The sequence below is a fragment of the Nipponia nippon genome, unplaced genomic scaffold (genome assembly GCF_047370975.1).
Source record: "Nipponia nippon isolate SJK-2023a ecotype South Korea unplaced genomic scaffold, ASM4737097v1 scaffold_3, whole genome shotgun sequence".
Lineage (NCBI taxonomy): Eukaryota > Metazoa > Chordata > Aves > Pelecaniformes > Threskiornithidae > Nipponia > Nipponia nippon.
The window spans coordinates 121303163-121316286 of record NW_028262347.1 but is presented as its reverse complement, the minus strand read 5'-3'; the positions used below and the strand labels follow the sequence as shown (position 1 = coordinate 121316286).

The 13124-nt window shown below is 39.6% G+C and overlaps 1 protein-coding gene across 6 annotated transcripts in view; it reads left to right on the top strand.

The window, feature by feature from the left end:
• The window catches only part of FGFR2 (fibroblast growth factor receptor 2), an 87588-nt gene that overhangs the window by 50699 nt on the left and 23765 nt on the right, over positions 1–13124 (top strand). For 3 of the 6 annotated variants that reach the window (XM_087763750.1, XM_087763748.1, XM_087763746.1), the window contains 3 exons: positions 3248–3438; positions 6078–6222; positions 8388–8584. In XM_087763750.1, the coding sequence (XP_087619876.1) occupies positions 3248–3438; positions 6078–6222; positions 8388–8584 (533 nt within the window). Of the gene's footprint in view, positions 1–3247; positions 3439–4315; positions 4464–6077; positions 6223–8387; positions 8585–13124 lie in introns of all 6 variants that reach the window. The other 3 variants (XM_087763749.1, XM_087763747.1, XM_087763745.1) reach the window with 1 other exon arrangement.

Here is a 13124-nt window from a genome sequence, read left to right as displayed (position 1 = left end):
AGCTTTTAGTATGCTTGAAGACAGCTAATCTATGGGGTGATTTTCTGTATTATAGCATATGCTGTTGACTTGTTTTTGAAACGTGTTGTGTTAGCAGTGAGAGTGCATTACTAAAATTTCAGTGGGCAAATAGTGAAGATTTATTTCTTGAGGTTCTGGTTGAATTCAATATTAATGAGCAAGGGGAATATTGAAATCAGTAGGGCTAGAGAGCTATGAGATTGGTTGCCAACTTGTTTTGTATGAAAATACAGTTTGTCTGAGTTAAATAACTAGAGGTGTATATGGTCATTATAGTTTAGTGATGATCCTGATTATAATTATTAGGTTATGTAAGGCTCATGATAAAATTAGTTTCACCAGCCTTTAAGATTATTTTTAAAGGCAACTTTGACTCTTTTGCTAGTCTTTACTAAAAAAGAACACACCGTTTCCATCTAATAATAGTGTAGCCAGTTGTCTGAGTGATGATACCTGCTTACAAATGTAAGGCTTGTATTTTCAGCGTGAAATAGTGACGTGAGATTTATGAATATGGTTTTGACAGTACCTATGCTTAAGCAGAGTCCTTAGGCCTGTGCGGTTTGCAGAGAAATAGGAAAGACAGGATAGCGTCCTCAAATGACTATTTCCAAAAAGTGATACTGCAGAGATTTATACTTGGTCATTTGTAATTAGTGGAAGTTTCTCCATATTTAGTTATCTTCCTCAATACTGAGCGTATTTCTTGTGGTCCTTGGACTCCAGGGTTGTCATGAAACCCTGCCGAATTTGCATCATGATGGTTTCGTTCTGTGCTGTTTGCCTGTGCGGGCATAGGAATACTCCCTTCTGCTGAAGTGGGGGAGCTGGCGAGCACTAATCGTTGTTCCATGTATCGGACGGCAACTAAAGTTTGTTTTTAACGCATTTACCCTTAGAGAAGAAATTTCACAAATGTCTTAGCTATACATATGCATGCACTTTATTTATTCTTTTTTTTTTAAAGGAATTTGGGACCAAGAATGTAAGAACTTTGCTTTAACTTCTTTGCTGCGCCTCCTCTTTTTTGGTAAAGGAAACATTTGACAGTCGTCAATAAAAGATTAAATCATTGATGGCTATCAGGATAAACTAAACACATTTCGTGTGTTGATGCTGGCATAGTAGGAACTTTTCCAAGATGTTTCAGGCCTCATTCTCTGGTTTGTTTAAGGGCAGAGAATAAGGTCACAAAGGAAATCAAACCCTGATGTGGAGAAATGAAACATGAGGCCTACTGACTTCTAAAAAACATTTTAAATAACATTCTCTAAGGTTTCATTTTATACTGAAGGCAGCTGTAATAAGTTTTGGAAGATGGTGTAAGGTTTCTATTAAAGAGAGATTTTTGCTTGCTGTTTTTGTACCCAAATGAAGGAGTGAGGGAGATGGAATTAGAGCTTATTTAGTATAAGGTGAGAAGCTAAAAGTTCTCTCCAGAACTGTAAAATAGTAATTCATATGTTCTACTGTAATTTACAAATTAAAAAATATTAAAGTGTTCCTAGATCTTTGAAAATGACACACATAGCCACGGAATAATTTAATAACTGCAACACAAATGCACTTTTGCCACAAGTAAAATAAGACTGCTGCTTTGTAGTATGCTGCCAGCATAGCCTCAGTGAATAAATTCCCAGTAGATGTTTGCCGCATGCCAAATATATTGGACTGTATAAAAGATCCCATTGTTCCATGGGCATCATTATTTGCTATTACACTTGCAATGTTTGCTTGTGAAACAGTTTATTGGAAACTTGTATGTTTAAGAAGGAACGCTTGATTTGAAATTCAGTTCATTTGGCTCATAATGTCAAAGGTTTTATAGTGTACAGACTCTAAAAATAAATATTTAGGTCCTCTGTTTTTTACTTATCTCTGAAAGAATTCCTGGAGCAGGGGAGAAAGGACAGCTCGGGCTGGGGATGGGCAATGGGCTTTTCACTTCTAATACGTATGTTGAAAGTATATATAGGTCAGTATTAACTTTCCATTTTTCTAAAAAGAAACGGACAGAGTTGAGTTTGCATGAAGAAGGTGGTGAGTTCCCAGCTGGGCTGATGAAACTGCAGCTCTCTGAATGGTTTCTGGGGAGGGTGGTATTGTCCATTGCGCCCACTGGATAATAAAGAAATTTAGTAAGCAGGGTCACCATTTTTGAGGACTTTCTCTTATGCGATGTTTGAATGATTTTTATGCTTTGAATGTTTTTATACTTTGCCCGTTTGCCTTTTCCAGGGAAAAAAAAGGCTGTTGGTGGCCCTGGAGCCTGGGGAGCTGGGCTTATACCCTGCCCACCACCCAGGAGATTTTAGCAGCTTTTAGACCAGGCTTAGTGAGGGTGGTGGAAAGCTGCCTCGCTGTCAGAGCTGAGGGCGAGGCTCCCATCGATGCTTTGCCCAAAGGCTATGTATATTGCACACACAAAATTGGGCTGGGAATGCTGGCTGCAATGGCTCTCTAGATGCCCAGATGATACAGGGTGCACTGGGTATATTCAGTGATGGAAGCCTCACCAAGAACATTTGATAAACGCTTAAGCAAGTCATAGATTAAAAGCTCTATTGGCTCACGTTAAATACACTGCAGTTTTCCAGAAAACTCTGTATTTCCCTGTGTCCTGCTCAGAACTGGTATTTCTGCTGCTGTGTCTGGGTAAAGCAGAGAACAGCTATCGTGGCAGTACTGGCCAGAGTGTTTTGAAAAGTCGAGCTGTCTGGTATGTGTGTCCTGCATGGGGAGTTTCAGTGCTGAGGCTTCTGCTGCTGGTTTTGAGAAATTCTCTTTGGTTTATTTTAATACAGTAATCAGTTTTTCAATTAATCAATAATCTTTCTTCCTAATTTGTGGAGGTTTAGTCCAATTAGAATGTTTCAAAACTCAGAGATACTTATTACAATAGCTAAAAAAAAAAAAAAAAAAAAAAAAAAATTAATTCTTGCTGAGTTGAACTATGAAAAATACTTAAATTTTTGAAGCAAGGTTTCTCCCCTCCCCCCAACGAGCTAGTCTTTGTATTACAAGTGTAGTGCTCAAGTCATCTCCTTTGAACTGTAGTTTTTGTTATACGTTTTGGCTGCAGTGTTATTTCAGAGGAGTCAGCCAACAGGCTTACAGGGCTTTTTGGCTCGAGTTCACTTACAGTTTTCTTGGCAGCTCTGCTTATTTATGTGTCTTTATTTCTCTTTCTCCCTCTCTCTCTCCCCCTCCCTCCCCACCCGAACAGAGCGATCACCGCACAGGCCCATCCTCCAAGCTGGCCTTCCAGCAAATGCCTCTGCAGTCGTCGGAGGTGACGTCGAGTTTGTCTGCAAAGTCTACAGTGATGCTCAACCTCATATTCAGTGGATAAAACATGTAGAGAAGAATGGCAGTAAATATGGACCAGATGGACTGCCGTATCTTCAGGTTTTAAAGGTGAGGCTTTACAGATGCCAGTGATGGTGACGACTTCTTTAAAGCATTGAATTTATTTGATGTAAATCCAAGAATTTTGAGATCTGAACTTCTTTTGAAAATGGAAGTGTTTATGTTAAAAATGAAATAATGATTTAGATAAACATCTGATTGTGTAAATGCTAATTGTGCAACCTATAGACACTGTTTTGCTCTCTTTTTACTTCTGTGAAGTCATTTATCTCTGGATGTTTCAGGCATGACTTATTCAGAAAAAAATGAAAACCTTCTTAAAGAACATCATGGACATTTATGTATGGGTAGAACGCATCCAGAACATACCTGGGACAATCTACTCCATTTCTTTCACGTTTTTTCAGCGTCCCTATTTCAAAGTAATGTGGCACCTGCTGCCTAAAGCTTGTTGGCAGGATTGGGTTTTCTGGATGCTGAGCCTGCAGAGATGTCCATTTTTCGCCGGTGTATCGGTGGTGCCGTTCCTGCTGGCAGGCGTTTTGGGCAAGCCTGACCAAGGAGACTCCAAAGTTTTCCAAGCTGGGCGGCGTTGGCAAAACTCAGCGTGTTGGCAGGCAGGACAGCCAGCTCTATACCATCTTGTTCCATGCCAGCCCAAGTGCTTTTTTTTCCCCCCTCGCCGCTGTTTTCTACCTCCTCGTGTGATGCTTTGGATTTTAAAAAAACAAACAAACAAAAAACAACCAAACCAAACAACAACAAAAAAGCCAAACAAACCCCAAACCCTCAATGTTTTGACGCTGATACCTGTATGAAGTGGAAGGCATATTCTTATGACGTGTTGGTGGTGGGACCATAGACAGCTTGGTGTCCGTTTTGGGCAGCAGTGACATTGTTCTCCTGTGTTATTGGTCTATTCTAGCATTCGGGGATAAATAGTTCCAATGCTGAAGTGCTGACACTGTACAATGTGACAGAGGCGGACGCTGGAGAATATATTTGTAAGGTCTCCAATTATATAGGGGAGGCCAACCAGTCTGCCTGGCTCTCTGTTCTGCCAAGTATACAAGGTAACAATGTTTTTTAAAGCAAGCTGGATGTAGAAGCTGGAAAAATGGTGCTTTGGGAGACTGCAGGCAGCTTGTAGGATAACTCTTTGGCCTTGTGGTATATCTGTAATCCTCCTTTGGTGATGCAACTGGTATTACACCAGCAGCCATGGAAAAATTCCCACAATATTTTGTGTGTACCGTAAGCACTGGTTTCTGACGCTGATCTTGATTCTCTCTTGTGTTTGGTGTCTTTGTGTCTGTGTTTACGTCCAGTTTTGTTGTTAATTCTGCATACTTTGCAGTTCACATAGGGTACTTTTTGAATAAGGTAATTGCGACCTCATTAGTGTATATTTATATATACACATGTGTGTATGTATATGAAATGTTCACATAAGTACCCACTGAAGCATAAGTCAGGTCAGTTTGGTCGCTTGTAACTTCCCACGTCCCCTGCGACTGTGCAGGGTGGGAGGGTTTTCCAGTTGTGAGTCACCCATTATTAACTGGGTAATAACCGATCAATAACAATAAAGACTAGCAACAATGTGACTACAACTCACAACTAAATTTACTTTAACATGGCCTAGTAAAAATGTGTTTATTCCCTCATCATGTATTTCAAAGTAACATTTTTGAATGGAACAGAGACAAAAAGCAGCAAACAATAATTTCCTCTAACTCTCCATCACAGAGACCTTGACACTGGTGCCCTGCTGCACCTGTCTTGGGACAGCTGGAAGGTTCCAGGTCTAAGATTTACTCTATTTCTATGAGTTTGGATAATCACTGATACACTGATTGGTTTGGTCCATCATGACTTGTTGAGCCAGAGACTTAGCAAGTCTGGAGGGAGACCAGAAAAAAAACCCACCTTCCAGATTTTTTTTTTTCTGTCTCTAAGATTTAGAAAAATATATTTTATTTCCCTCTCCTGGTTCTTGAACCTTTGGGGTCCAGTTTTTCTCCACATCTCTGAGAGCCACAACTGGTCTTTTTTGAACAAGAGCTGAGATAGATACCTTCTACTGTGCTTCTAAGCAAACTGCCAAATGTTACCAGGTTTCAGATTAAAGCGAGATTTGGCAACACTGCACAACGTACAACACTTAAGTGTAGTGCAGTGGATGATGCAAGGACCATACACTGCTTAAGACAGCTACTAAGTTGTGTCTTTTGGAGCAGAATTTGCCCTTTTTTTTTAATTCATCCTTTCAGAGTATATTTTTATAGTAAATTCTTTCCTCTGAAACAGGTAACTACATGTGAAGGATCCCGCATTCTGTCCTACTTTGTTTTCTCTTCGTTTTTCTTTCAACTTTCTTTTATTAAAAAAGAAGAAGGAAAAAAAAAAAAAAGCTTTGTGGGTTAATTTTTCCATGTCATTTGATTGCATGCATGTTTAGGTGGTGAGTTTAGGTCTGGTGAAGGGTGTTGATTACTTTCTGAGGTGAGCTGGGACCTGTTGGTAAACGCCTTTTGGATGAGGGATTGTGGATGGGGAAGGAGCTTTGCACCTCTACACCTCTGCTTTTACAAAGTGCAAAGCCCTGTGGCTCCATCTCCCTATCCACAAGAATTCTCTCAATGTCTAGCTTTTTCTCTTGCTTCCCTCTTTTGTTTTTTTTTTAGGCTGCCGGTGTTAACACCACGGACAAAGAAATTGAGGTTCTCTATATACGGAATGTAACTTTTGAGGATGCTGGGGAGTATACATGCTTGGCGGGTAATTCTATTGGGATATCCTTTCACACTGCATGGTTGACAGTTCTGCCAGGTATACACTGCTCTCTTTCTGTGGTTTTTCCTCTTTTTTTTTCCCCTTGTTGATTGCTGCAGAATTAGCACGGCTTCTGTATCAGAAAAGGACTTTTACAATGATTTTTTTTTTAAACACGGTTGTCTCAAGCCAATGAATTGTTTTGTCACATATTTGCAACTCCAAAAACGTAACAACAACAACAAAGTGTGGGGGAATGGCTATTGCACTTAACTGGAATATTTTTACATCTGTTACGTGTTCATCAGAAATGCCAAGGAACTGCATTTCCTTAGCATTTCAGTGAGATAACTGAAAATCAGCACATTAATCGTTGTAAACTTTTTCAAGAGGATGAAATTCAGAGTTTCTTATGAAGCTTTGGGACTAATTTGGCCACAGTCACATACTGGTTCATTAAAATACGTGAGCTATTCAGTGTGCTTAAATTCACTTTTACCTATCATCCAAATCTCTTCTGGAAATTCTGATTTTAATACCAATGGATCGTGTACAGAAGCAGTGTCTTCCATATCTTGGGAATCGGCTCCGTGCATCTTTAAACATCGCATGCTCTAAGAAAACAAGTAGTCATTTGCTTTTGCTGCAAAGCATGTCTTGCTGTTCTGGGGTTGATGATGTTTCTGTCCTTAAAAGAAACAAACATCAATGTGCTTTATTGCCTGAAAATTGTTATCAGCTGTTAGAAGATGTAACTGTAGTTGGTTTTGACACTAGTCAAATTTTCTCGTTTATAAGTGTTGGCAGCTGCCTTAGGAGTTCCTTTGAAAAAACATGAACCACCTGAGGTTTGCTGGGTCATCTTGTGCTTACCACTTATTAATTGTTAATCCTAAGTAAAAGGTACAAAGCCTTGCATGTGCATATTGCTGAGGTTCATATTATGGGAGTGAAATGTTCCCGCTTCCTGCAGATAATTTCTTACCCTTTATTAAAATATATTGAACAAGGCAACTTAATTACATCTCACTCTTATGTGAACACCGAGCCTGCGTGGTCTGTCACCAAGCAGGCAAAGCAGTACTTGTGTAGAGCTTGCTTCTGCTAGCAGTGTTTGCATTTTGTGAGTGCTTGAACAGCATTTTTTTAACCGATTTTCTTGAATGAAATATTTTTATAAGCCTAGAATGAGGCACGAGAAAATTTCAGCTTGAACGTGCATTGCTTGCGGAGTGACCGCTGATTGCTGTGGAATGCTGTTTATCTGGGGGATGAATCCCAGATAAGGGATTAGGGACAGTGTTTGCACGTATAACTGACTTGAAGATAATTTCAAAATGGTTTCAATCAGAGTAACAGCTATGTAGAACCACTCCCACTAAAATCTAATCTCATAGACTGGTAACCACTGATGAGGTTACTTGAAATATGCAGTCCTCACAAAAGAGGACTCGTTAATTAACGTATTGCTAGCAATTCAGCTTTCGCTTCCATTATGCTTTTTAATCCGACACTGGACTCTTCAAAGGACCTCAGGGGAGTTAGGCACCCGGTGTGAACCGCAGCAAGTTAAGCAGCTGGGCAGCCGGGTCCTTGAAACACTCTTGAAATCCCTAACCTGAATTTAGAAACATGACGAGGGACCGATTCATCCTGCCTTCCCTCTGTATTTTGAGATCCCGGTGAAATTTTTGGAAAAACAGGCAATGCAGACTCAAGCCCAAATGTCTATTTGCGAATTTAGACACTTTTCTCTTAGGCTAGCTAATTCAATATTTTATCTTTAGATGTGTCTTTATGTGGTTAAAAAGAATTACAGTGCTTTTGAAGTTTGACTTTAGGAACAAAATGAACCTGAGCCTAGTTTGAACACTTCATTTTTTTCTTTTCGCCTAAAATTATGCCTGATTATCCAATATTTCAATGTATATATATATACCTATCTAGGCAGACATGTGTATATATCTATATATGTATGCATACATGCACAAGCTCCCACTCAATGGCAAACTGAGAAGTCAGAGCAGTGATCTAGAAAGAGGAATTACTCTCAGATTGCAAGATGGCCTAAGTATTCACAGTATTTTTTATGTCACACAATCACTGCGAGAATTGCTGACGTTTTACCGTTTCAAGTTGTTCCAAGCATTGTACTGAACTATGCTTGTAGTGTGTGCTAACTCTGTGGCATGATTGTTCCTTCCTAAAAACTTCTAATCCAGCTCCCGAAAAAGAAAAAGAATATCCGACATCTCCAGACTACCTGGAAATAGCGATTTACTGCATAGGGGTCTTCTTAATTGCCTGCATGGTGCTGACAGTCATCCTGTGTCGCATGAAGAACACCACCAAGAAGCCCGATTTCAGCAGCCAGCCCGCTGTCCATAAGCTGACAAAGCGAATCCCTCTGCGCAGACAGGTAACAGAAAGTAGATAAAGAGTTTAAAGAACTTTTACCAAACAACTAAGCCAGCCCATCCTTCTCATGAAAGCTTTGGAAAGGGGAATAAATAAGCATTATACCAAATGGCAGTAGGGGTGGGATTTAATCTGGCACCTAGGAGACTGGCATGGGAAGAAAGTACATCTTAACACAGCAATGCGTGTCTCCAGGCAAGGAAATCAGGGCAGGGATGTTAGAGGAGAAACGTAAAAAATGGAATATGTTCTGTATTAGCAGTCTATAGATGGAAAAAATGTATTTAAAGTATTTTGGGGCCTGATCCCAGAGCTCATTGAAGTCAATGGAAAAATTTTTACTGACTTAATGGACTTTGGAACAGAATCCTATTTAATTGTGTATTTATGTTTCTAAGGTGACTATTATTGTAGTAACTAGGTACCAGATACAGAGAGGCATTTTTCAGGAAGAATTTTGAAGACTGAGGGGAGGGAATTTCATAGCCAAGCATCCAGAAACCACCCCAAAATAGAAGAAAGACTGTAATAAAGTAAAAATAGGGGAGATACTATATCAGATCTCGGACAGTTTGATTAAGATGCAGATGCTTTTGAGCGAGGAACAAAAACAAATGTCAGATTTAAAAAGCACATAACAGCATTGCATGAAATATATTTTATGATTGCTTGTGGCTGGCAATGAGCATTTCTGGAGCGGGCAATACCACGAGCAACAAACCAGTTGAACAAGTAACAGGACTTTGGCTTTGTCACAGGCCACCACTTGCCAAAAGAGCCTCCGTTCTGACATACTATCCTCTCCTGAAAGACTTGTTTCTTTTGAAGCTGGAGTTTAATGTGTTTTGATTTTCTTGCAGTAGGTCTTCGGGATAGACCTCTGAACCCACCACATCCACCCCCAGGTTTCAGCCCTGCGAGGTGGAGGGGTGTTGGCATCTGAGGCTGTGGTTCACCTCGTTGTTCAAAACAGGGACCATCTGGGGGGGTTGGATCCAGGCTCTGGTCAGGGGGTTTGGATCTGAGGGTTTAGTTCAGGTCCATCTGCACCATGAATAGGTTGTGCAGAATTTCTGCAGATTGTTTCTACAGCCTGTCCAGAATATTATCACTGTCGGAGTAATACATGTACCTTAAGAATAGTTCCTCAGTGTGGGTAAGTGTTTGAAATGCACGATCGCACAGAGTTAGGGTGGAGCTTGGTTTGGGGATTTTGGACAGTATTACTTTTTTCTGAACCCCTGTTTCACCTTGGTTAAAAATACTACAGATTAGTAATGCTTTAGTCATCTTTCTCTAAAGCGCAATATTTTACAAAATCTTGAGGTGGGAGACATGGACTTTGATCTGAAAAATATTTGGTTTGTTTTATGAACGAAAATGTTAATTCTTATTATTTCTGACGTTCTGTGCCACTTTTTGATTTTTTTCGTAATTTTATGATTTTACTCATTTGCTTGGCAATCACTGGGAAGAGGAGGGACTTGTGACTCTGAGTGTATCAGAAAGCTGATGAGAAGCCCTCAGCTCAATTCACACATCTCTACGGCTAAAAATCTGCGTAGCTTTCTGGACAAAGAAGGCTTTTCAAATGTTGTATACTTAACCAGAGAGAGATACATATCAGCTGCTTAGATAAAAGACATTTATTAGATTTTTGCCTGAATATGAAAGCATCATAATGACTCAGAGAGAAGTTGACGGCATAAAAAATACCTACGGTTTGGTGTTAGCTCAGTTGTGTCAGTTGGAAATGGTTCCTCGGGGGGGAGAGTGTTATTTCATTGCGTGTGACAGCAGTGCCAACCACTGCCCTCAGTTTAGTTATTTATCATTATGTGATGCAATATGGACCTTCTCCAAAGCTATTGTTTTCACAGAGGAAAAAATCTCTGTCTTACAACATGCTTGTCAGATAGGGTTTTATCGGATTATTTTGGTTTTCTGTATTTTCTTAGCAAAACCGGCATTTTGCTTTTAAAAGCGGGAATAATTTTTTGAAAAACAGGATATGTTTGAAAGCGCAAATCCTATTTCAACGCCCAAGCAAAAATTCCACGATTCTCAATTCTCCTGAGTACATTTTTATTAACAAGAGTTTCTCATTGAAGGGCTCTCTGCTTTCATATCTTCACAGAGGAAAATATAACTACTGTAAGTGTTAAAAGAAATCTGTATTTCTGTTTTGAGGATTTCACTGGTCATTTCACTGATTGTTTGTATTAGCTTGTAGAGACAGAATGAGACGAGCGGTCCCTGAAGACTTGCTCATCAACAGTGAAGATTCCTTAATTTTTCAGCGAGCATCTCCTTGGTCTCTGAGGCCGCAGCAGTTGTTCAGTTTCTGCATCTTTTAAAGCTGGTTTTGGATTTCAGGATTGAATCAAATCAAGAATTAAAAACAATAATCCAGGAGATGTTTTATTTAATGGGTGTTTCTGGATTATTCAACTCTGTTTGTTTTGTTGTACTGCCAGGCTTACTTTTTTGTTTCAGTTTATTTGTATTTCAGAGGATTGTATTTCGAGCCTGGTAGGGTTTTGTCGTCACTAAACCTGTATTTATCTGTTGGTCACAGAAGGTTCTCCCTTGCCTTTGTGCTGTGCTGGGTGGAGAAGGAATAGAGAAAGTGGCCGAGTTGCTGAGAGCGAGCAGGGGAGATGCTCGTGGCAGGTAGCCTGTGGGAGCTGGGCAGAGATCCGGGGCTGGGTGATGGGATTGGTTGGAATTCCAGAGAAATGAGGCCATAGACTGGGGAATTCTTGATGTTGTTTTCAAAGCTCTCTGCTGCTGGGCCAAGCTCCCTAAGGATCTGGATATGAAAATAATCCTGGTTCACAAAGAGGCATTTGCATGACTCTGATGCCATCTTGTCTAAGCAGGATAAGAGTCTTGCTGAGTAACGTATGGTTCGGTTTGCAGGCCTGGATTCTCGTACACTATTTAGTCTGAGCTACTACAGGATTTTATCATTCCCCACGTGCAGGCATTTTTTCCCTGCCAAAATGCGTTTTTTTTCACATTCATAGGAAGGGTCATGATGAAGTCAGGAATTATCAGTTCCCTCCCCCTACAATCCTTAGCCTCACTAGGATCTGGTTGAAATAGAAACTGCTTGCAGGGAAATCAGCAAGCAATTCCTCTCCTTTACAGAAAAGCGGAGAGCTGCAGTGCTCTGTTGGTATTAGCCATGCTCTGTATAGAAGTACCAGCTTGCGAGGGAGTGGGAAGAAGTATTTGTAGGATTGAACATCACAAGCCAGTTTGCAGTATAGGCTTTAGGTGACAGGTCCACTGAACCAAAAGGTAAAGAGTAGCTTTCAATAGGATATACATCTGTTTTGTAGAACTTTTTGTTTGCTTGTTTAACAAATAAATTATAATAAAAGCAGACAAAAAGACAGTGCTGCTCTAGTGCTTATAGAAGTCATCTCTTGTGACTTGCCCAGTCAAAGTCAAGTGCAAGTGTTTGTCATCACTAGAGCATTTCATTAGTGCTATCACAGTTAAGTTGTCAAATTTGGACACCCTCAGCTTGAGCATATATGTGTCTTAAATAGGGAGGAGTGACTTCTTATGCTCAGTATTTTACATACATTCCCATTAATTTATATCTACTGTGGTTGTTAATTTTAATCCTTCATAAAGATGTAGTGAGCACATTTGTGATAAGCAAAAACTGATTGGTTTAAAGTAAGGCTTAAGGTGACCAAGTAAAATGGGTAATTCAAAATGATGATGGCAGCTGGAACCTGAAAAAAACCAAAAGTAATCTGGAACAAGTAAAATAACATAGTATTTCATGTAGTGTTGAGCTGTAAAAATACCATTAATTTTAAGGATAGACCCTGAAATACAAAGATTAATACACAACTGTCAGTAGGATATGTTGCAAGGAATTTACCTTAATACCTATTTTAGTTTCTTGCTTTATCCTCTCATTTCTCTATATGGAAACCATTGATTTGCCTAGTAGTACTCCTTTGTTATTTTGTTGTTGTGTAAGTGTTTCAAAAGGAGTGCTTTTCATGAAGGGGTGCTACATGGGTTTTAAATGTCAGTACTTAACATTAGGAATCCTCAATTTCATGTAGTGCTTTTAACCTTTTATTTTCCTAGATCCAGTCACTCAGATGGACCGTTTCTATCAACAGCTAATAGCATTACTTACTAATTGTATTTATATACATATATGCATATGACTTCAAATTAACTTTATAGCAGAGCCTTCAAAAAGACTGACAATTATAGGAAATCACTGTGTGGCTGCTAAAATCTCACAGCATGAGTGCCAGAACTGACAGATCTAGGCTTTGGGATATGGTATAAATCATCAGTGGAGGAAAACACCCTTCATAATCAATTACAGACAATTACACACTGCTCCACAGCTGATTTTGCCACATGGCATTAAAAGATTCCAGCAAAGATTCGTTTGTTTTAAATGCTCCGCTGCTTAGAAATGCTTGTAAAGCATTATCTCAGAGCTGATTAAATGCAGTGTGTTGGCCGAAGGACAAGTATGTTGTTAAAATGGGGAT